The following is a 23,460-nucleotide window of genomic DNA, read 5'->3' as shown; positions in this document are numbered from 1 at the left end:
GACAAACCTTTAGCCAAACCATCCTGAAAAAACTGTAAAATTCTAGGAATTCTAAAAGAATATCAAGAAAATATATGAGAACACCATGAAATATAAGTCTTCCAAAATCAATAATAAATCTTCCTAGAAACAGATTTACGAGCCCGAGTCAGAGAAACCTCTATGACTAAGCACTAGGCGTTCAACTTCCATACCACAAACAATTGTTTCATGATGATCTTGGAGATCACTCATGGAAGAAGAACTAGAGGCGGGAAAATATAAGCAGGTTGGTAACACCAAGGAACTGCTAACGCATCCACCGCCTCCACCTGAGGATCCCTGGACCTGGACAGGTACCTGTTAAGTTTCTGGTTTAGATGGGAAGTCATCAGATCTATTTCTAGAAGACCCCACATCTGAACAATCTGAGAAAACACATCTGGATTGAGCGACCACTCCCCCGTATGTAAAGGCTGAGATAATCCGCTTCCCAATTGTCTATACCTGGGATATGAACCGCAGAAATTAGACAGGAGCTGGATTCCGCCCAAGCAAGTATCCGAGATACTTCTTTCATAGCTAGGGGACTTTGAGTCCCACCCTGATGATTGACATACGCTACAGTTGTGATATTGTTTGTTTGGAAACAAATGAACGGTTCTCTCTTCAACAGAGGCCAAGCCTGAAGAGCCCTGAAAATAGCACGGAGTTCTAAAATATTGATTGGTAACCTCGCCTCTTGAGATTTCCAAACCCCTTGACAGCTCCCCAACCTGAAAGACTTGCAACCTGTTGTGATCACAGTCTAGGTTGGACGAACAAAAGAGGCCCCTTGAACTTTACGATGGTTATCTAATCATCAAGTCAGAGAGAGTCGAACATTGGGATTTAAGGATATTAATTGTGATATATTTGTATAATCCCTGCACCCTTGATTCCGCATACAAAGCTGGAGAGGTCTCATATGAAAACGAGCAAAGGGGATAGCATCCGATGCTGCAGTCATGAGACCTAAAACTTCCATGCACATAGCTACTGAAGGAAATGATTGAGACTGAAGGTTCCGAAAAGCTGAAACCAATTTTAATCATCTCTTGTCTGTTAGAGACAGAGTCATGGACACTGAATCTATGTGGAAACCTAAAAACAGAATTTATGTTTACCTGATAAATTACTTTCTCCAACGGTGTGTCCGGTCCACGGCGTCATCCTTACTTGTGGGATATTCTCCTCCCCAACAGGAAATGGCAAAGAGCCCAGCAAAGCTGGTCACATGATCCCTCCTAGGCTCCGCCTTCCCCAGTCATTCGACCGACGTAAAGGAGGAATATTTGCATAGGAGAAATCATATGATACCGTGGTGACTGTAGTTAAAGAAAATAAATTATCAGACCTGATTAAAAAACCAGGGCGGGCCGTGGACCGGACACACCGTTGGAGAAAGTAATTTATCAGGTAAACATAAATTCTGTTTTCTCCAACATAGGTGTGTCCGGTCCACGGCGTCATCCTTACTTGTGGGAACCAATACCAAAGCTTTAGGACACGGATGAAGGGAGGGAGCAAATCAGGTCACCTAGATGGAAGGCACCACGGCTTGCAAAACCTTTCTCCCAAAAATAGCCTCAGAAGAAGCAAAAGTATCAAATTTGTAAAATTTAGTAAAAGTGTGCAGTGAAGACCAAGTCGCTGCCTTACATATCTGATCAACAGAAGCCTCGTTCTTGAAGGCCCATGTGGAAGCCACAGCCCTAGTGGAATGAGCTGTGATTCTTTCAGGAGGCTGCCGTCCGGCAGTCTCGTAAGCCAATCTGATGATGCTTTTAAGCCAAAAAGAGAGAGAGGTAGAAGTTGCTTTTTGACCTCTCCTTTTACCAGAATAAACAACAAACAAGGAAGATGTTTGTCTAAAATCCTTTGTAGCATCTAAATAGAATTTTAGAGCACGAACTACATCCAAATTGTGCAACAAACGTTCCTTCTTTGAAACTGGATTCGGACACAAAGAAGGCACGACTATCTCCTGGTTAATGTTTTTGTTAGAAACAACTTTCGGAAGAAAACCAGGTTTAGTACGCAAAACCACCTTATCTGCATGGAACACCAGATAAGGAGGAGAACACTGCAGAGCAGATAATTCTGAAACTCTTCTAGCAGAAGAAATTGCAACCAAAAACAAAACTTTCCAAGATAATAACTTAATATCAACGGAATGTAAGGGTTCAAACGGAACCCCCTGAAGAACTGAAAGAACTAAATTGAGACTCCAAGGAGGAGTCAAAGGTTTGTAAACAGGCTCGATTCTAACCAGAGCCTGAACAAAGGCTTGAACATCTGGCACAGCTGCCAGCTTTTTGTGAAGTAACACAGACAAGGCAGAAATCTGTCCCTTCAGAGAACTTGCAAATAATCCTTTCTCCAAACCTTCTTGAAGAAAGGATAGAATCTTAGGAATTTTTATCTTGTCCCAAGGGAATCCTTTAGATTCACACCAACAGATATATTTTTTCCATATTTTGTGGTAGATTTTTCTAGTTACAGGCTTTCTAGCCTGAACAAGAGTATCAATGACAGAATCTGAGAACCCCCGCTTTGATAAGATCAAGCGTTCAATCTCCAAGCAGTCAGTTGGAGTGAGACCAGATTCGGATGTTCGAACGGACCTTGAACAAGAAGGTCTCGTCTCAAAGGTAGCTTCCATGGTGGAGCCGATGACATATTCACCAGGTCTGCATACCAAGTCCTGCGTGGCCACGCAGGAGCTATCAAGATCACCGATGCCCTCTCCTGATTGATCCTGGCTACCAGCCTGGGGATGAGAGGAAACGGCGGGAATACATAAGCTAGTTTGAAGGTCCAAGGTGCTACTAGTGCATCTACTAGAGTCGCCTTGGGATCCCTGGATCTGGACCCGTAGCAAGGAACCTTGAAGTTCTGACGAGAAGCCATCAGATCCATGTCTGGAATGCCCCACAATTGAGTAATTTGGGCAAAGATTTCCGGATGGAGTTCCCACTCCCCCGGATGAAATGTCTGACGACTCAGAAAATCCGCTTCCCAATTTTCCACTCCTGGGATGTGGATTGCAGACAAGTGGCAGGAGTGAGCCTCCGCCCATTGAATGATTTTGGTCACTTCTTCCATCGCCAGGGAACTCCTTGTTCCCCCCTGATGGTTGATGTACGCAACAGTCGTCATGTTGTCTGATTGAAACCGTATGAATTTGGCCTTTGCTAGCTGAGGCCAAGCCTTGAGAGCATTGAATATCGCTCTCAGTTCCAGAATATTTATCGGGAGAAGAGATTCTTCCCGAGACCAAAGACCCTGAGCTTTCAGGGGTCCCCAGACCGCGCCCCAGCCCACCAGACTGGCGTCGGTCGTGACAATGACCCACTCTTGTCTGCGGAAGCTCATCCCCTGTGACAGGTTGTCCAGGGACAGCCACCAACGGAGTGAATCTCTGGTCCTCTGATCTACTTGTATCGTCGGAGACAAGTCTGTATAATCCCAATTCCACTGACTGAGCATGCACAGTTGTAATGGTCCTAGATGAATTCGCGCAAAAGGAACTATGTCCATTGCCGCTACCATCAAACCTATTACTTCCATGCACTGCGCTATGGAAGGAAGAGGAACAGAATGAAGTATTTGACAAGAGTTTAGAAGTTTTGATTTTCTGGCCTCTGTCAGAAAGATCCTCATTTCTAAGGAGTCTATTACTGTTCCCAAGAAGGGAACCCTTGTTGACTGAGATAGAGAACTTTTTTCTACGTTCACTTTCCACCCGTGAGATCTGAGAAAGGCCAGGACAATGCTTGTGGAAGGGACGACGCTTGAATCAGTATGTCGTCCAAGTAAGGTACTACTGCAATGCCCCTTGGTCTTAGCACCGCTAGAAGGGACCCTAGTACCTTTGTGAAAATTCTTGGAGCAGTGGCTAATCCGAACGGAAGTGCCACAAACTGGTAATGCTTGTCCAGAAATGCGAACCTTAGGAACCGATGATGTTCCTTGTGGATAGGAATATGTAGATACGCATCCTTTAAATCCACCGTGGTCATGAATTGACCTTCCTGGATGGAAGGAAGAATTGTTCGAATGGTTTCCATTTTGAACGATGGAACCTTGAGAAACTTGTTTAGGATCTTGAGATCTAAGATTGGTCTGAATGTTCCCTCTTTTTTGGGAACTACGAACAGATTGGAGTAGAACCCCATCCCTTGTTCTCCTAATGGAACAGGATGAATCACTCCCATTTTTAACAGGTCTTCTACACAATGTAAGAATGCCTGTTTTTTTATGTGGTCTGAAGACAATTGAGACCTGTGGAACCTCCCCCTTGGGGGAAGCCCCTTGAATTCCAGAAGATAACCTTGGGAGACTATTTCTAGCGCCCAAGGATCCAGAACATCTCTTGCCCAAGCCTGAGCGAAGAGAGAGAGTCTGCCCCCCACCAGATCCGGTCCCGGATCGGGGGCCAACATCTCATGCTGTCTTGGTAGCAGTGGCAGGTTTCTTGGCCTGCTTACCTTTGTTCCAGCCTTGCATTGGCCTCCAGGCTGGCTTGGCTTGAGAAGTATTACCCCTCTTGCTTAGAGGACGTAGCACTTAGGGCTGGTCCGTTTCTGCGAAAGGGACGAAAATTAGGTTTATTTTTGGCCTTGAAAGACCTATCCTGAGGAAGGGCGTGGCCCTTGCCCCCAGTGATATCAGAAATAATCTCTTTCAAGTCAGGGCCAAACAGCGTTTTCCCCTTGAAAGGAATGTTAAGCAATTTGTTCTTGGAAGACGCATCCGCTGACCAAGATTTTAGCCAAAGCGCTCTGCGCGCCACAATAGCAAACCCAGAATTTTTCGCCGCTAATCTAGCCAATTGCAAAGTGGCGTCTAGGGTGAAAGAGTTAGCCAATTTGAGAGCATGAATTCTGTCCAAAATCTCCTCATAAGAAGAATCTTTATTGAGCGCCTTTTCTAGTTCATCGAACCAGAAACACGCCGCTGTAGTGACAGGAACAATGCATGAAATTGGTTGTAGAAGGTAACCTTGCTGAACAAACATCTTTTTAAGAAAACCCTCTAATTTTTTATCCATAGGATCTTTGAAAGCACAACTATCTTCTATGGGTATAGTGGTGCGTTTGTTTAGAGTAGAAACCGCCCCCTCGACCTTGGGGACTGTCTGCCATAAGTCCTTTCTGGGGTCGACCATAGGAAACAATTTCTTAAATATAGGGGGAGGGACGAAAGGTATGCCGGGCCTTTCCCATTCTTTATTTACAATGTCCGCCACCCGCTTGGGTATAGGAAAAGCTTCGGGGGGCCCCGGGACCTCTAGGAACTTGTCCATTTTACATAATTTCTCTGGAATGACCAAATTCTCACAATCATCCAGAGTAGATAACACCTCCTTAAGCAGGGCGCGGAGATGTTCCAATTTAAATTTAAATGTAATCACATCAGGTTCAGCTTGTTGAGAAATTTTCCCTGAATCTGAAATTTCTCCCTCAGACAAAACCTCCCTGGCCCCCTCAGACTGGTGTAGGGGCACTTCAGAACCAATATCATCAGCGTCCTCATGCTCTTCAGTATTTTCTAAAACAGAGCAGTCGCGCTTTCGCTGATAAGTGGGCATTTTGGCTAAAAAGTTTTTGATAGAATTATCCATTACAGCCGTTAATTGTTGCATAGTAAGGAGTATTGGCGCACTAGATGTACTAGGGGCCTCCTGTGTGGGCAAGACTGGTGTAGACGAAGGAGGGGATGATGCAGTACCATGCTTACTCCCCTCACTTGAGGAATCATCTTGGGCATCATTTTCTCTAAATTTTGTGTCACATAAATCACATCTATTTAAATGAGAAGGAACCTTGGCTTCCCCACATACAGAACACAGTCTATCTGGTAGTTCAGACATGTTAAACAGGCATAAACTTGATAACAAAGTACAAAAAACGTTTTAAAATAAAACCGTTACTGTCACTTTAAATTTTAAACTGAACACACTTTATTACTGCAAATGTGAAAAAAGTATGAAGGAATTGTTCAAAATTCACCAAAATTTCACCACAGTGTCTTAAAGCCTTAAAAGTATTGCACACCAAATTTGAAAGCTTTAGCTCTTAAAATAACGGAACCGGAGCCGTTTTTATATTTAACCCCTTTACAGTCCCTGGTATCTGCTTTGCTGAGACCCAACCAAGCCCAAAGGGGAATACGATACCAAATGACGCTTTCAGAAAGTCTTTTCTATGTATCAGAGCTCCTCACACAGGCATCTGCATGTCATGCTTCCCAAAAACAAGTGCGCAATAGAGGCGCGAAAATGGGGCTCTGCCTATGATTAGGGAAAGCCCCTAGAGAATAAGGTGTCCAATACAGTGCCTGCCGGTTATTTTACATAATTCCCAAGAATAAAATAATTCCTCAAAGCTATGAAGTATAAAATATGCTTATATATCAATCGTTTTAGCCCAGAAAATGTCTACAGTCTTAAAAGCCCTTGTGAAGCCCTTTTTTTCTTATGTAATAAAAATGGCTTACCGGATCCCATAGGGAAAATGACAGCTTCCAGCATTACATCGTCTTGTTAGAAATGTGTCATACCTCAAGCAGCAAAAGTCTGCTCACTGTTTCCCCCAACTGAAGTTAATTCCTCTCAACAGTCCTGTGTGGAAACAGCCATCGATTTTAGTAACGGTTGCCAAAATCATTTTCCTCTTACAAACAGAAATCTTCATCTCTTTTCTGTTTCAGAGTAAATAGTACATACCAGCACTATTTTAAAATAACAAACTCTTGATTGAATAATAAAAACTACAGTTAAACACCAAAAAACTCTAAGCCATCTCCGTGGAGATGTTGCCTGTACAACGGCAAAGAGAATGACTGGGGAAGGCGGAGCCTAGGAGGGATCATGTGACCAGCTTTGCTGGGCTCTTTGCCATTTCCTGTTGGGGAGGAGAATATCCCACAAGTAAGGATGACGCCGTGGACCGGACACACCTATGTTGGAGAAAAGTTGACCCTTGTTTGAGGAATCAAGGAACTTTTTGGTAAATTGATCCTCCAATCATGTCTTTGAAGAAACAACACTAGTTGATTTGTGTGAGATTCTGCAGAATGTAAAGACTGAGCTAGTACCAAGATATCATTCAAATAAGGAAACACCGCAATACCCGTTCTCTGATTACAGAGAGAGTAGGACACTGAGAACCTTTGAAAAGATTCTTGGAGCTGTCGCTAGACCAAATGGAAGAGCGACAAATTGGTAATGCTTGTCTAGAAAAGAGAATCTCAGAAACTGATAGTGGTCTGGATGAATTGGAATATAAAGACATGCATCCTGTAAGTCTATCGTGGACTATTATGCCTTTTGCTAAACAAAACTGTTCAAAATTTTCAGATTCAGAACTGGCTTGAATGAATTTTCTTTCTTTGGGACAATGAATAGATTTGTATAAAACCCCAGACCTTATTCCTGAAACGGAACTGGTATGATTACCCCTGACAGATACAGGTCTGAAACACACTTCAGAAAAGCCTGAGCCTTTACTGGCTTTGCTGGGATGCGTGAGAGAAAAAAAAAAATCACAGGAGGTTTTACACTGAATCCTATTCGGTACCCTTGAGAGACAATACTGTGAATCCATTGATTTTGGGCAGAATCTGCCCAAAAGTTTTGGAAGAATCTTAATCTGCCCCCTACCAGCTGAGCTGGAATGAGACTTGGGGGCTGGCTTTGGTTTCTTAAACGGTTTAGATTTACTCCAACTTGAAGGTTTCCAATTGGAACCAAATTCTTTGGGGGAAGGATTAGGTTTCTGTTGCTTATTTTGTCGAAAGGAACGAAAACAATTAGACGTTTTAGATTTACCCGTAGGTCTTTTATCCTGAGGCAAAAAAACTCCCTTCCCCCCAGTGACAGTTGAAATAATCGAATCCAACTGAGAACCACATAAATTATTACCTTGGAAAGAAAGAGATAGTAATATAGATTTAGATACCATGTCAGAATTCCAATATCTGAGCCACAAAGCTCTTCTAGCTAAAACAGCTAAAGACAGATTTAACATCAATTTTGATGATATCAAAAATCGCATCACAGATAAAATGATTAGCATGTTGAAGCAAGCGAACAATGCTAGACAAATCAGGATCCATTTCCTGTTGCGCTAAACTTTCCAACCAAAAAGTTGATGCAGCTGCAACATCAGCCATAGAAATGGCAGGCCTGAGAAGATAGCCAGAATATAAATAAGCTTTCTTTAGATAAGATTCAAGTTTCCTATCTAAAGGGTCCTTAAAGGAAGTACTATCTTCCATAGGAATATTAGTACTTTAGCAAGAGTAGAAATAGCCCCATCAACTTTGGGGATCTTTTCCTAAAACTCCAAACTAACTGCTGGCAAAGGTTACAATTTTTTAAACCTTGCAGAAGGGATAAAAGTACCAGTCCTATTCCATTCCTTAGAAATCATATCAGAAATAGCATCAGGAACTGGAAAAACCTCTGGAGTAACCACAGGAGGTTTATAAACAGAATTTAAACGTTTACTAGTTTTAGTATCAAGAGGACTAGTTTCCTCAATATCCAATGTAATCAACACCTCTTAACAAGGAACGAATATACTCCATTTTAAATAAATAAGTAGATTTGTCAGTGTCAATATCTGAGGAAGGATCTTCTGAATCAGAAAGATCCTCATCAGATGAGGATAATTCAGTATGTTGTCGGGTATTTGAAATTTCATCAACTTTATGAGAAGTTTTAAAAGACGTTTTATGTTTTTTAGAAGGCGGGATAGCAGACAAAGCCTTCTGAATCGCATCAGCAACAAAATCTTTTATATTCACAGGTATATCATGTACATTAGATGTTGAAGGAATAACAGGCATTGTACTATTACTGATGGATACATTCTCTGCATGTAAAATCTTATGACAACTATTACATACCACAGCTGGAGATATAATTTCCACAAATTCACAACAGATACACTTAGCTTTGGTAGAACTGTTATCAGGCAGCAGGGTTCCAACAGTGGTTTCTGAGACAGGATCAGATTGAGACATCTTGCAAATGTAAGAGAAAAAACATATAAAGCAAAAATATCAATTTCCTTATATGGCAGTTTCAGGAATGGGAAACAATGCAAACAGCATAGCCCTCTGACATAGAAAAAGTGAAATTTTTTGGCGCTAACAACAGCCGGAAATAACACACTCGCATCATTGCAGACGCAACCTTGTGCAAGGAAACTCAGTGTCAACTAAGACACCAGAAATGACGAATTTGAGTCACCGGACGTACCTTCGAGTCAAAAAAATTCTCGCGCTAAAAATGATGCAATAAACATCAGCATTTTGTGACCTTGCGAGCCTTAATTTGGCTGAGAGTGTCTTAAGTAATGAAAACATACTTACCGAAAGACACCCATCCACATATAGCAGATAGCCAAACCAGTACTGAAACGGTTATCAGTAGAGGTAATGGAAAATGAGAGTATATCGTCTATTTGAAAAGGGAGGTAGGAGATGAATCTCTACGACCGATAACAGAGAACCTATGAAAAAGATTTCCCGTGAGGAAAACCATAGAATTCAATAGGTGATACTGCCATCACATCCCTCCGACATTCACTGTACTCTGAGGAATCGGGCTTCAAAATGCTGAGAAGCGCATATCAACGTAGAAATCAAGCACAAACTTACTTCACTACCTCTATAGGAGGCAAAGTTTGTAAAACTGAATTGTGGGTGTGGTGAGGGGTTTATATTATAGGCATTTTGAGGTTTGGGAAACTTTGCTCCTCCTGGTAGGATTGTATATCCTATACGTCACTAGCTCATGGACTCTTGCCAATTACATGAAAGAAAGGAAATCTTTCATGCTGGACTTTAACGCTGATTTCCTAAACTTGGCACCCATTTTTTGTGTGTATGTTTACAATGTTTAATTGTTTTGATGTGATTTGAGTAACTGTATTTTATGAAGTGTTCTTTTAATTTCATCAATCGATTAAATTATTATTTTAACTACTTTATCTCTAGTGCTTAACACTCACATATCTGCTTCAATAACTTAAAATGATGCTTACCTGATAATTTTCATTTCTTCTGATGGAAAGAGTCCACAGCTGCATTCACTACTTTTGGGGAATCCAGAACCTGGCCACCAGGAGGCGGCAAAGACACCCCAGCCAAAGGCTTAAATACCTCCCCCACTTCCCTCATCCCCCTAGTCATTATGTCAAGGAAACAAGGAACAGTAGGAGGAATATCAGGGTGAAAAGAGGTGCCAGAAGAATAAAAAACTAAAATACGGCCACCACATAAAAAACAAGGGTGGGGAGCTGTGGACTCTTCCCGTCAGAAGAAAAAGAAAATTATTAAGTAAGCATAATTTCCTTTTTTCTTCTTAAAACGGGAAGAGTCCACAGCTGCATTTATTAATTTTTGGGAAAACAATACCCAAGCTATAGAGGACACTGAATGCAAACAAAGGCGGGGTACAGAAGGCGGCCCCTTCGAAGGGCACCACAGCCTAAAATTACCCAATACCTGATAAAAAAACTGTAACACTTAGAAACAAGGTGTTAAAAACATGAAAGGACCAAGTAATTGCCCATCAGTTAGACACCTGCAAGGCCGTCCTAGAGACTACTCAGAATCACTAGAATCCATTTCGCACAAAAAAAAACCCCCAGAGGAGCCAAGTCCTGCAAGCTTTCTGATTGCACAGAACTAACCCACAACCCGAAGGAAGAGAACCTTCATCTACCCCCGAAGGGGAAAACGGAGGACCCATAAGGTATCCAAAGGACCACCAACTATGGTAAAAAATCTCAAAACGACTAAAGCAAACCCAAGGGTGCTAAAGAGAACCACCCAGGGAAATGACTCCCTAAAAGGACAAGGGATCAACTCCACACCTATGAAAAGGCGATCACGGGAAAGAACCAAGGTCTACCCTCAGATCCCTGATACACCACCATATAACTTACACAGGCTCTTCACCGAACCATAGTTTAGCAGACACAACCGCTAAAAGTAAACAACATAGGAAGAAACCCATATGAAGCCGAAGAAATTTGGAGCCTGTAGACAAGGATAGAAAGAAACTAATTATCCTATCAGAGAAAAAAGGCTATCTTGTGAAAACAAACAGCCACCTCTGAGCTCCAGCCTCAAGGAAGCAAAGTTGACCCTAAGCCATCGTGGGAGATCATCCCACAGAGAATGTCAAAAAATATTTACGGCAACTCTCGTCCAGTAAAAAAATCCAGACCATAGAAGAACATCTAACACCAGCAGCATATGAAATCAGTGGAGGGATGAAACACCGTGAGCCCCCCCACTGAAGCAGGAGACCAGATTAGAAAGCTGCCACAGCAGGACTCAAACCCCAAGCCTTCAGCTACTAGGCAGGGTAGAGATCCCTTAGGCTACTTAGACCTGCATAAACTAGAAGGACACGGAGAAGACTCAGCAGAGCAGTCAGATCCCCAACCCCCACTCCGAGGAAACAGACTCAGTCCAAAAGGATTGTCAACATCCAAAAACAAAGAATACAGAATTCTTCGAACAACACCTCAGAAGGAAAAGGAGGGCCTAAAAGGGAACTACCCCATGGGGGAACAACTCTGACCATTATTTAAATCTTGCTTGCTACAACAAGCCATGACAGAACACTACATATACTCTGGATTATACAGCTCCGTTCTAAGAGGGACCACTCCCATACCAGGGAGACAGACACTAAACTACAGCATCCCAGTACCAGAATCCAGACCCATGACCTCTTGCACACAAGGACGACAGAACCCCTCGGAAGGACTTTGGGGCCTCAATGGAAACTGTATTCAGAAACCTCCCCGAAGGAGGACAAACGCAAAGGAACAATTTCTCCAGCCATAGGCATGGATAAGAGATGAGAGAATGGTGAAAGCAAGTGATAAGAGACCATTCAGCCATACTGATAGCTCAATTGAACAGACAACCACGAGCCCACATCAAAGTGCAAAACCTTCCTCCTGACAATCCTGTTCGATCCCACTGGAGAGACAGCAAAGCTAACCCTCAGGCAGATACCAGAAGGGACAAGCGGATGTTTCAAACCTAAAGGTTTGAAACCAAACCGCCCAGGACCGATCCAGATCTGGACTCCAAACTCTCAGACAAGAGACATGGTCACAAACTAGACCCCCAGAACCAGAGACCGGTCGAAGTACAAACCCCGAGGAATTGCCAAGTTACCTCATATGGAGAAGTGCACCCTAGGCAGTCCATCCACATCCCAATGTCCCTGGACATTGGATGCTTGAAATAGATTCAGACCAAAGAGCCTAGAAAGAAATCTTAAACAGCCTAAGAAAAAGGGCAACCAGCACCCGGGGGAGCGTACGAAACCAGGACCCTCTGCTTGTAAACCCAAAGGTTAGATCTCTTAGAGAGTCGAAGGGGAACACCCCCCTCCTAAAGGTCACGGGATTACATGGAACATGCTCCATTTGAAGGATGAGGGGCTGAGTCAGCCCTGCCGGGATTTGGACCTGTGACCTTGATCTTTAAAACAGGCTTTATTGTAGTCAGGGTTTTAACAAACTGTGCTTCCTCACCGGCCTTGGGATGATAAGTGATAAAATCACCAAGACCCCTAAAAGGATCAGCCTCTCAGAAAATCCTGTACCTCACAGGAAAAACGGTGGGAGCCTCACAACTACTGGCAGACAAGTCGACCAGGAGATGCCTGGGAAAAACAACAGGGAGTAACCCCCAACCCATGCGCTCCCTAGAGAGCGTGCAATATACTAAAAAGGGAAGTAGTAAGAACCTACCCAAACTTCCCCACACAGATGACCCAACCACTCAAGAAGGGCAACAAGTAGCCCCAGCAACCTACGAGAGGTACCTGCAACTAGACCATAACAAAAACAGACATCCAGAAGATACCAAGAGTGAAAAACGAAAATCGTCATCCATCTGGTACCCCCGATGCCCAGAAGTCATCCAAACCTCCAAACCCATGGAAAATGGAGGAACTTCGGTTCCAAGGCTAAAAGGCCTCCCACGAGGAGCCTCAGCAGGCTCCGAGTCCGGAACCCCCTTGACAGTAGGAACAGGAGGTGGACTGATGTAGTCCCTCTGCCTAGTAATGTTAACAAGAACAAACTAACACTTATCAAAGTGAACAACCCAGCCCCCAACAAGGTAACTAGCCCACCGGCACCACGTGGGTGACATGAACCGTAAGGAACAGCAGCTAGCGCCCAACCAGTACCCGCCTGAGAACACTCCGAAACCGTCCAAGAAAGAAGCTCCCGAAGGGATTGATAAACTATAAACATAGCCATGTCATTATATAGTACTGTGCAACTTCCGAGAAAGTGCTCACGCGACCACAAAATCGCAAGTATCAGATCCAGAGAAGAAACTTTCCCAAAATGGAAATCATAACAGACATGAGCTTCATAAAACAAATTAAACACATTCTAACCGGACCAAAGAAAGTGAAGGCAGCACCCGTGAGTGAATGCTCAAGGAGAGTGGGTGCGCTAATAGGACCAGCCGATCAGAGGCCCTATTCTCCTAAGCTCAGAACTGGAACAGATACTTAACCCCTTAATGACAACTGACATACCAGGTACGTCATTCAAAAACGACCAGTTGTCTAACGTCAGTTGTCTAACAGAGTGCTGTCTAACGTCAGTTGTCTAACAGAGTGCTGGAAGCGATTGCAATCGCTTCCAGCAGCTCTCAGGGTATTGCAGTGATGCCTCGATATGGAGGCATCCTGCAATACCTTTTTACAAGCCTCCGATGCAGTGAGAGCCATTCTATGGCCCTCTCTGCACTGGTAGCGATGGTGCCGTTCGTTGGTGGGTGGGAGCGTAGCAGGGAGGCGGGTGGGCGGCCCATCGCTACACGGCATCCGGTTCCTGTGTGTGCAATGTGCATGCCGGGAGCACCTGTGTGTGCGCGCGCGCGCATTAGCCACTGACACCAATGAGGAGGGAGAGGGGGGGAAAAAAAGATTAACATTTTTTTTAAAATATAAAAGGATCTGGGAGGGGGATATTGTGGGGGGTGGCTGCTACACTACAGAAAAAGTTTAAAGTGCAAAATAAAAAACTTTTGTTTTTGTGGGCAAACTGGGTACTGGCAGACAGCTGCCAGTACCCAAGAGGGCGGCAATTAGGTAGGGGAGAGGGTTAGAGAGCTGGTGGGGGATCAGATCAGGGAGGTTGGGGGCTAAGGCGGGGTCCATCACAGCTGAAATATTTTATTATTTTTATTTAAAAAAAACAACTCATTTTATTTAGTACTGGCAGACTTTCTGCCAGTACTTAAGATGGAGGGGACAATTGTGGGGTGGGGGAGGGAAGAAAGCTGTTTGGGAGGGATCAGGGGGTGGAATGTGTCAGGTGGGAGGCTGATCTCTACCCTAAAGCTAAAATTAACCATGCAAGCTCCCTATAAGCTACCTAATTAACCCCTTTCACTGCTGGGCATAATTCACGTGTGGTGAGCAGCAGCATTTAGCGGCCTTCTAATTACCAAGAAGCAACGCCAAAGCCATATAAGTCTGCGATTTCTGAACAAAGGGGATCCCAGAGAAGCATTTACAACAATTTGTGCCATAATAGAACAAGCTGTTTGTAAATAATCTCAGTGAGAAACCTAAAATTGTGAAAAATGTAAAAAAAAGTTTTTATTTGCTCGCATTTGGCGGTGAAATGGTGGCATGAAATATACCAAAATGGGCCTAGATCAATACTTGGGGTTGTCTACTACACTAAAGCTAAAATTAACCCTACAAGCTCCCTAATTAACCCCTTCACTGCTGAGCATAAAACATGTGTGGTGCGCAGTGGCCTTCTAATTACCAAAAAGCAACCCCAAAGCCATATAAGTCTGCTATTTCTGAACAAAGGGAATCCCAGAGAAGCATTTACAACCATTTTTGCCATAATTGCAGAAGCGGTTTGTAAATAATTTCAGTGGGAAACCTAAAGTTTGTGACAAAATTTGTGAAAAAGTGAACTTTTTTTTTTTTATTTGATCGCATTTGGCGGTGAAATGGTGGCATGAAATATACCAAAATGGACCTAGATCAATACTTTAAGTTGTCTTCTAAAAAAAATATATATACATGTCAAGGGATATTCAGGTATTCCTGACAGATATCAGGGTTCCAATGTAACTAGCGCTAATTTTGAAAAAAAGTGGTTTGGAAATAGCAAAGTGCTACTTGTATTTATTGCCCTATAACTTGCAAAAAAAGCAAAGAACATGTAAACATTGGGTATTTCTAAACTCAGGACAAAATTTAGAAACTATTTAGCATGGGTGTTTTTTGGTGATTGTAGATGTGTAACAGATTTTGGGGGTCAAAGTTAGAAAAAGTGTGTTTTTTCCATTTTTCCTCATTTTATAATTTTTTTTTTATAGTAAATTATAAGATATGATGAAAATAATGGTATCTTTAGAAAGTCCATTTAATGGCAAGAAAAACGGTATATATGTGTGGGTACAATAAATGAGTAAGAGGAAAATTACAGCTAAACACAAAAATAGCAGAAATTTAAAAATAGCCTTTGTCCTTAAGGGTAAGAAAATTGAAAAATGGTCTGGTCATTAAGGGGTTAAAAAAAAAAAAAAAAAAAAAAAAAAAAAAACGGAGCCGTCAAGGAGATTGGCTTCATCCCCATACGTCTAACCCAGTTTGCCATCCGGCACGGAAGACCGAAGATCCCTCGGCCCAGTAGGACCGGAATCCTCCAGCACCACCAAAACATGCCTTAGTAGTACACGAAGACGTGCCAGTCTATAGCAGAAGGCAAAATGTTCCCCCGCCGGATCAATGGATGACCCCTGCCCTGAGGGAGGGGCCCTGAAACCTCAGAGGCCATTGCTTCCCCAGAAGGTTGTAGCTAAATGGTACCTTACACCACCAATGGCTGGGACACTCACCACCTCCTGTGAACCAGGCAACTAACAGACAGACTCTCTCCGTCGCCACTCGGTCAGGGTATGGAAATGGAATTACAACGTGACCACACCAGGTCACAAGGTGCACTGTGTAAGTCAGCAAAAAAAGGGTTACAATAAAAGTAAAATAGAGTCAGCTAAAATCGCAGCTCGAGATAAGAATAGAAGTGACCTTTTAAAGAGAAGGGATAAGATCAATACAATTAGTAACAATACAGGTGTGGACCCACTCTGGATACCATTTATAACTGATTATAACATTCACCATAATCACATTAGATCCATTCTCAATAAACATTGGTATATTTTACAGAGACCCAATTATCGGCGAATTATTACCTGAAAAACCAGCAATGGTATTTAAAAAGGCAAGAAATTTAAAAAACATATTAGCCCCCAGTGCTTTTAAAGATTCAAAGAAAAAATTTATTGAAGGGGATTTTGATTCCCACAAATTAAAAGGGTTTTACCCGTGCATAAATTGTAAAGCCTGAAAATTCAGCAATAAAACAAAGTGGATAAAGTCTACTATCACCAATAAAGACTTTGAGATAAGGGACTGTATCAGATGTACTGACATCAATGTGGTATATCTGATACAGTGTCCTTGTTCTAAACAGTATTTGGGGGAGACCTCACGCCCCCTCAAAGACAGAATCCGTGAACATCTCTTAAACATCGAACACGGATTCACAGGGCATTTACTATCTAGACATTTCAAAGAATGTCATAATCAAAACACAATGGGTCTAAAATACTGGGGCATAAGAAAAATCACTAACAATTGGAGAGGTGGTGATCTCAATAAAAAGTTGCTACGTGCTGAAGCTGAATTGATATTTCAATTCAAAACCTTAGAACCATTTGGTTTAAATGCAGAGCTAGATTTAAATTCTGTAATGCATTAATAAATCGTATGTAATTAAAAACAAATAAATACTTTCTTACATATTATATCTAGTTTCAGATTGAACAATATAACTTAGGGTTTAAAATAAACATGAGTTTTCACTTTTTACTTATTTTATTTATTATTGATTATTTATCTATCATCAACTATGTATTCTTACAATAGACAATAAGAAAATACAAAAACTATTTAACATCTTTCAATAGTCAGTTCAACTAAGCTAGGGATTTATACACTATTAAGGGTGACCATTTTTAAGTATATAATCTCCCCTAATCATAATATTCACTAAACACAAGATCAAAATGACACCACTAGTTTGTTTATTTGCCGCAATATATATATTTTTCACATATTGGCAATAATTTTTTTTTTTTTTATATATTAGATTTTTTTTCACTCTTATTTATTATATATCAAATTACACTGATAAGATTAGTTTCCACAATTTATTTAAATTTATCAAATTCATTAAATTTGTTATATGTATATAAGTTTATGCAACCATTTATTCACAACACAATAAGATCCTTTTCACATTATAGATCACTGCAAAATAAAACACATGTTTTTTCCCCAGATATGAACTTGATAAGGAATTTTATTTATGTTTATTTATGCATAATTCACCATAACAGTATTTGCTTTTTATTCACATTTTTATTCACATTTTTACACATGTGATTCATACATGTGTATATATATTATTTATGCTCCTTTTAAAAATGAGAGTCTGCTATTTATGGAGAGACTGTTTGAACCATGGAAAGGATATATCCCTTTAAGAAAAAACTGAGCACCTAACAAGGAGGAGTCCTAAACAATTATCCTCAATAAAAGGAGAGCAGCAAGCAGTCTGAATTCATCTTGAAAAAGGCTACATCAGCTGAAACGCGTTGATCCGCAACACTGTGATTGTTTTACTACCAAGTCTATACTAACATACAGAGCGCTCTGTTTTCCACTTTGGAACTCTACGAAAACAATCCCAACTGCAATGTAACATTGTTTCCTATCTTCTATCATCAAGCTTGGCTAACTGTGACTCCTAGAATCTGCAGACATCATCGACACGCTGATCTACAGACCACCCGGTAATCCATGCATCTGATTGGAACAAACCATTACGTGACTCCGCATACGCTGCAAAATCCAGCAAACCACAGTACACGCTGGAGCGATACTGTTCACCTGAAAGGTAATCTCCTGTCTATCAAGGGTCTAACGTGTTCACATCTAACCAACTATACTTGTACATGGAGAAGCATAACAGAAAATAGCTTCGTATTCTGGGTGAGGCAAGCTTGTAAAACTAATCATTTATGGCACAGACTTTTCTACTTTAACGCAGATTGTCCTTTTAGCCACCAACTGAACTTTTACTTGAATGTTACATTGATCCAGCCACACAGACTGACTCAGCTGCTTTCCATGCTCTCACTCAATTTTGCTATTTTTTTAGCCTGCATCTTTTAATCATTGAACTTTGTTTTTTTGGATTGATTTTTTAAAGCCCACCACGGACTTTCATTTATATCCCCTGATTTTCTTACCACCGGTGGTTTTTTATTTTACTTATTTATTATGTATTCTTAAATTGCTAGTTTACATGTATTAGGGTTTATTCAAATATATTAAAATATATTTTATTGTATTAACAACATTTATGAGCCGTTTCTTAACACTAGCTTAGGTTTGCATATATTAGCTTCATTCTATCCTCTATTCTATCATATTAGCAGCTTTCATTAGCGCACCCTGTATCTGGTTTTTAATAGTTACTGTTTAGAGGTACTTTGGAACTAACCTCTTTTTTTCAGGGTAGCCATTTTTGTGCTAATTCACAGATCTCCTTTTTACCTTACTAGCAAAAAAAGGCACGCCAGGCCAAAAGGACTGCGCAGTCTGATAAGTCCGTTATGCTCCGAATAGCCATGAGCCCAAGCATCACTACACATTAGCAGACAGATCCCATAACAAACATGATTAAAGTCCCCCCTGTTCAATAACCCCCCACAGGAGATATTAACCCTTGATTCCATTTTAAGATAAAAGGAGTCCCACTGGGACCCTGACTTATTTCGTTAACATTAGATTCACATATCGAAATAAAATGAAATGAACTTACCAGAATCTACGCCGTGGAACAGGAACACGGCCCTTCAAGTGTGACTGATATTAGCATCGCTTCTGACATGGACTTGAGTGAATAAAGGCCGGCAGCGAAACTCGTCAACGCTGATTGCCAAGGAGCTGTTAACATGAGTCGGGATGGTTTTGCAGAGACGACACTCCCTGCATCTCCGGACTCTCACTGAGAGGCTGACAGGATTACTTAAAACTCCAGTAACATTTCGAAGGGTGCTACCCTCCATAAGAGACTATCTTCAATCTTCCGACACTTCTCTGCCAACCTCCTGTGATGAAAGGCAAAGAATGACTGGGGGATGAGGGAAATGGGGGAGGTATTTAAGCCTTTGGCTGGGGTGTCTTTGCCTCATCCTAGTGGCCAGGTTCTGAATTCCCAAAAAGTAATGAATGCAGCTGTGGACTCTTCCCGTTTAAAAAGAAGAAAATATTGTTCATTGCATATTACAGCATCTATTTACTTATCTATTTATTTACTTAATTATTCATCTATATAGCTACTACACTAATTTAGCTTCTGAGCGCCCCGGTCTACAGATTGTGTGTGTACGCTTCTATACACACACATACAGTCTTACCCTTTATTTGTCTATAGTGAGATTTTTTTGTGGGGAAAGTCTATTCCGGTGGAGTTTTGTGCAGGATTGCTTTAGGAGCGCAATAGATCCGACACCCTTGGCTTGTTCCATGAAATATTAGCCTACCGGTGTATCAGTTATTTTGTTAACAGTGAAACAGTGGAGATTCATTCTTTTCCTGAGTTGTTTACCTCTTTTTTCAATGTAGTATTCCTCGATTTTGCATCTGTTACATGTTATGAGATAAACCACATTTGATGAGGAGTGAGTAAAACAGCCCTGGATTTCGTATTCCTGTTTTTCGCTGGGTAGTAGTATTGCCTATGTTAGGATGTGAGGGCAGGATTTGCATCGCTTTTGGTTGCAGGAAAATATGCAGTTTTTGTGGCATGTGATAGTTGGCTTTTTTTAAGTTTAGGAGCTGCCTGTATGACTAGGAATATTTATTTTAGTTCTTGGTCCTTGTGGAGAGTTGGATGTAAGTCTCTGACAATTTTTCTTAAAATCTCTAATTGTGGGTTGTATGACAAAAGGTACCCTGGTATTCCTTAATGATAACCACTATTGCAAGAGTTTGTTCCTAGGTATTTTGGTGGCTCTGTGAACTTGTTTTTCCATTATCCTTGAGTGGTAGCCTTGGTTCCTGAATACATTTTGAAGTGCTTTTAGATGTGGGTCTCTGTCAGTTTTGTTTGAGCAGATATGGTTGTATCCTATGACTTGGCTGTAAATGATGGAGTGTTTGGTGTGTTTTGGATCGAAGCTGTCAAATCTTAATGATATTTAATTCTTTAAACCACCTTTCATAAAAAGGTGCCAACTTTGCCATTGGTAATTATTTTTTTATTTTGATGGCAATTGCTCATTGTTAAATTAGCTGTCAAATTTATTGCTAAGCAACAACATGCACACTTTTGTAGGGCTTGATGTTGAAAGCTCTCCGCTCAGGTGAGATGATCCCTATTAAAATGTAATTAAAATCAAAAGGCAGATTTTGCTTTACCTTTCCAAGGGGTGTTCCTTGCATTTTTGTATGTAAAGGAGAGACAAGTCCAGTGCAATATAGCACTGCATTACATGACAGTCCTGCTGCATTTACACTTTGTTCTTTCTATTCTATATTACTTTACACTTTAGATTAAATTTTATTACATTTAAACTTTGCACTTTATATTTTGTATACAGCAGTGTATTTAGGATTGTGATTTTAAAAACTTTGGTTATGCCTTCACAGTTTCTGTGTAACTTTAACAAATTAGGATTATATCATGTATATTTATGTGTATCTTTTACAAATTACATTGCATTTTGTATTTCTTCTATTTAAAATAAAACTGAAAATTTGTCAGCTTCAGTTTACCAGAGAACATTACTTTCTATGGTCTGATAATCAAACATTCTCTAGTTTGGAGAGAAATTACCATACAGAATTCACAGGGGCTGAACTTACTGAATTTTCTAAGAAAAGGGGTGGAACCTGGAAGTCCCAGAGAGATAAAAAATGCTTTCCTTAGAAAGTAATTAAGCACTCTAGGACACAAAATTTCACATTGGAGATAGAAGTTAACTGGAGAACACCTGAGACAGATATAAAGGCTAAGTGTGCATCAATTACAAATTAAACTAAAATGTGTTCTCTACAATTTAACTTGCTTTTGGCTATATTTTAATATATATTACTTTTCTGTTAGTTAAGCAGTGTTCTCCTTAGGACCTTTATTTTTCTGTGGAGAACACTGTTAAGTGTATTTAGAATTTTGGGGTGGAGCCGAGCGCTCTCACGCAAGGGCAAAGCTTCAATGCAATGTGAACGTGAGGTCACGCTCACATTGTGCGGAACATATAATACCTGCACACATTTGTGCACCGTTATTACGAGTGGAGCGCCAATATCATGCTTGCGAAAGCACAATTTTGATCTCCACTCGTAGTCTGGCCCTATATGTTTCAGTATCGCTTAGCTGTCTATTAGCCTCTTCAACATAATAGACTCCTTATCCAAGATCACTATCGATCCACTTTTGTCTGAATTTGTAATCACAATAATATTAATTTTTCATACTTAAAGACCTCCATTCTTTATTCATTAAGTTACGGGTTTATTTTAGAAGCCTTACTAATCTCCTTCTGTTTTACTATTGTAAGTTCCTCTTCTACCACAGTATGAAAGACTTCAATTGAAACCCCTCCCATTGGGAGGGATATTGTTTATTTGTAGATATTTTTTCCCAAAAGGTATTCCAGGATTATTAACATTATGTCTAATGACTCTCACTATTTAAAATTAATAAGTCAGTTAGATAACTTAACTCCCCATAAGTAAATTTTTCCCAAGATGTTTTTACAACCTCACTCTTGGCACCCTAATTTACTTCTAAAGGGATACTCCTAGACTCATTAACAAAACTTGAAAAATGTAAATTTTTGCATAAATGTATTCAATTCTATGAGAGTATTGAATAGCTCAAAGTCATTAGAGGGAGCAAAACTTAACCCTTTTGATAGTATTGAGTGTTGATCTCAGTATTAAACAGGTTAATTATGTTCAAACCCTCTTGTTCTTCCCGCTTTTTGCCTTTTCCATTGGTTCTGCTAGGGTATCTAGGTGCTGCTTCCTCTTGATCATGAATAGTTGTTACTTCACCTTTTTCTCTATTTTGATTAGAAGTAGGGTTATACAATATGAGTTCAATGATTGATCTATGTCCAGCCTGTTCCTTTGGTCTCGTGCCTTGATCCTTCTCTTCTGATCTTACTCCAAAGTCAACTTCCCTCCATGCTTTTGGGATTGATACACGTGGGCTTTCAATTGATATATTAGAGCCAAAGCTACTTTGACTAAAAGTCACCCTTCTTGATCCATTATTAGAGCGTTTGTTAAAAGCTTTGTATTTTAGGTCATCTTTAAATCCATTACAGCTGGCAAGATAAATCGGTGAGACCAGCTTGTTTAAAATGCTTACATCATTTCACAAGACTTGTGAGCGCTTCAGACATACCCTGGAAAATCCCCTGTTCATCCCAGGGAACTGCCCTGTCTCTTACACTTTGTGAAACTGTCAGTTTAAGTTTACAATCTAGCAAATCCAAAGTACAATGTAAAATAAAAATACAAAGAAATACACAAGTATGATCCTAATTTGTTAAAGTAAAACAGAAACTTTCAAAACAATCAGAATATGTAAAAATCACAACTGGACCTAAATCTAAATGTATTAAAATATAAAAGGGAAAGTGTAAAGCTTAAATGCAATAATACTGAAAGGACCCAATTTGAAAAGTAAAGTAATATAAAAAACATAATTTATGTAAGAACTTACCTGATAAATTCATTTCTTTCATATTAGCAAGAGTCCATGAGCTAGTGACGTATGGGATATACATTCCTACCAGGAGGGGCAAAGTTTCCCAAACCTCAAAATGCCTATAAATACACCCCTCACCACACCCACAATTCAGTTTAACGAATAGCCAAGAAGTGGGGTGATAAAAAAGTGCGAAAGCATATAAAATAAGGAATTTAAATAATTGTGCTTTATACAAAATCATAACCACCACAAAAAAAGGGCGGGCCTCATGGACTCTTGCTAATATGAAAGAAATGAATTTATCAGGTAAGTTCTTACATAAATTATGTTTTCTTTCATGTAATTAGCAAGAGTCCATGAGCTAGTGACGTATGGGATAATGATTACCCAAGATGTGGATCTTTCCACACAAGAGTCACTAGAGAGGGAGGGACAAAATAAAGACAGCCAATTCCTGCTGAAAACAATCCACACCCAAAATAAAGTTTTAATGAAAAACATAAGCAGAAGATTCAAACTGAAACCGCTGCCTGAAGTACTTTTC

General features: G+C 40.6%; 1 protein-coding gene across 1 annotated transcript in view; it reads right to left on the bottom strand.

Moving 5' to 3' along the window:
• The window catches only part of LOC128660235 (G-protein coupled receptor 143), a 358,779-nt gene that overhangs the window by 244,512 nt on the left and 90,807 nt on the right, over positions 1–23,460 (bottom strand). Inside the window, exon 5 of the mRNA XM_053713983.1 lies at positions 4,653–4,669. Within this exon, the coding sequence (XP_053569958.1) occupies positions 4,653–4,669 (17 nt within the window). The remainder of the gene's footprint in view (positions 1–4,652; positions 4,670–23,460) is intronic.

This window comes from Bombina bombina, chromosome 1 (genome assembly GCF_027579735.1).
Source record: "Bombina bombina isolate aBomBom1 chromosome 1, aBomBom1.pri, whole genome shotgun sequence".
Taxonomy (NCBI): Eukaryota; Metazoa; Chordata; class Amphibia; order Anura; family Bombinatoridae; genus Bombina; species Bombina bombina.
This window is presented reverse-complemented; position numbering and strand designations above follow the sequence as displayed.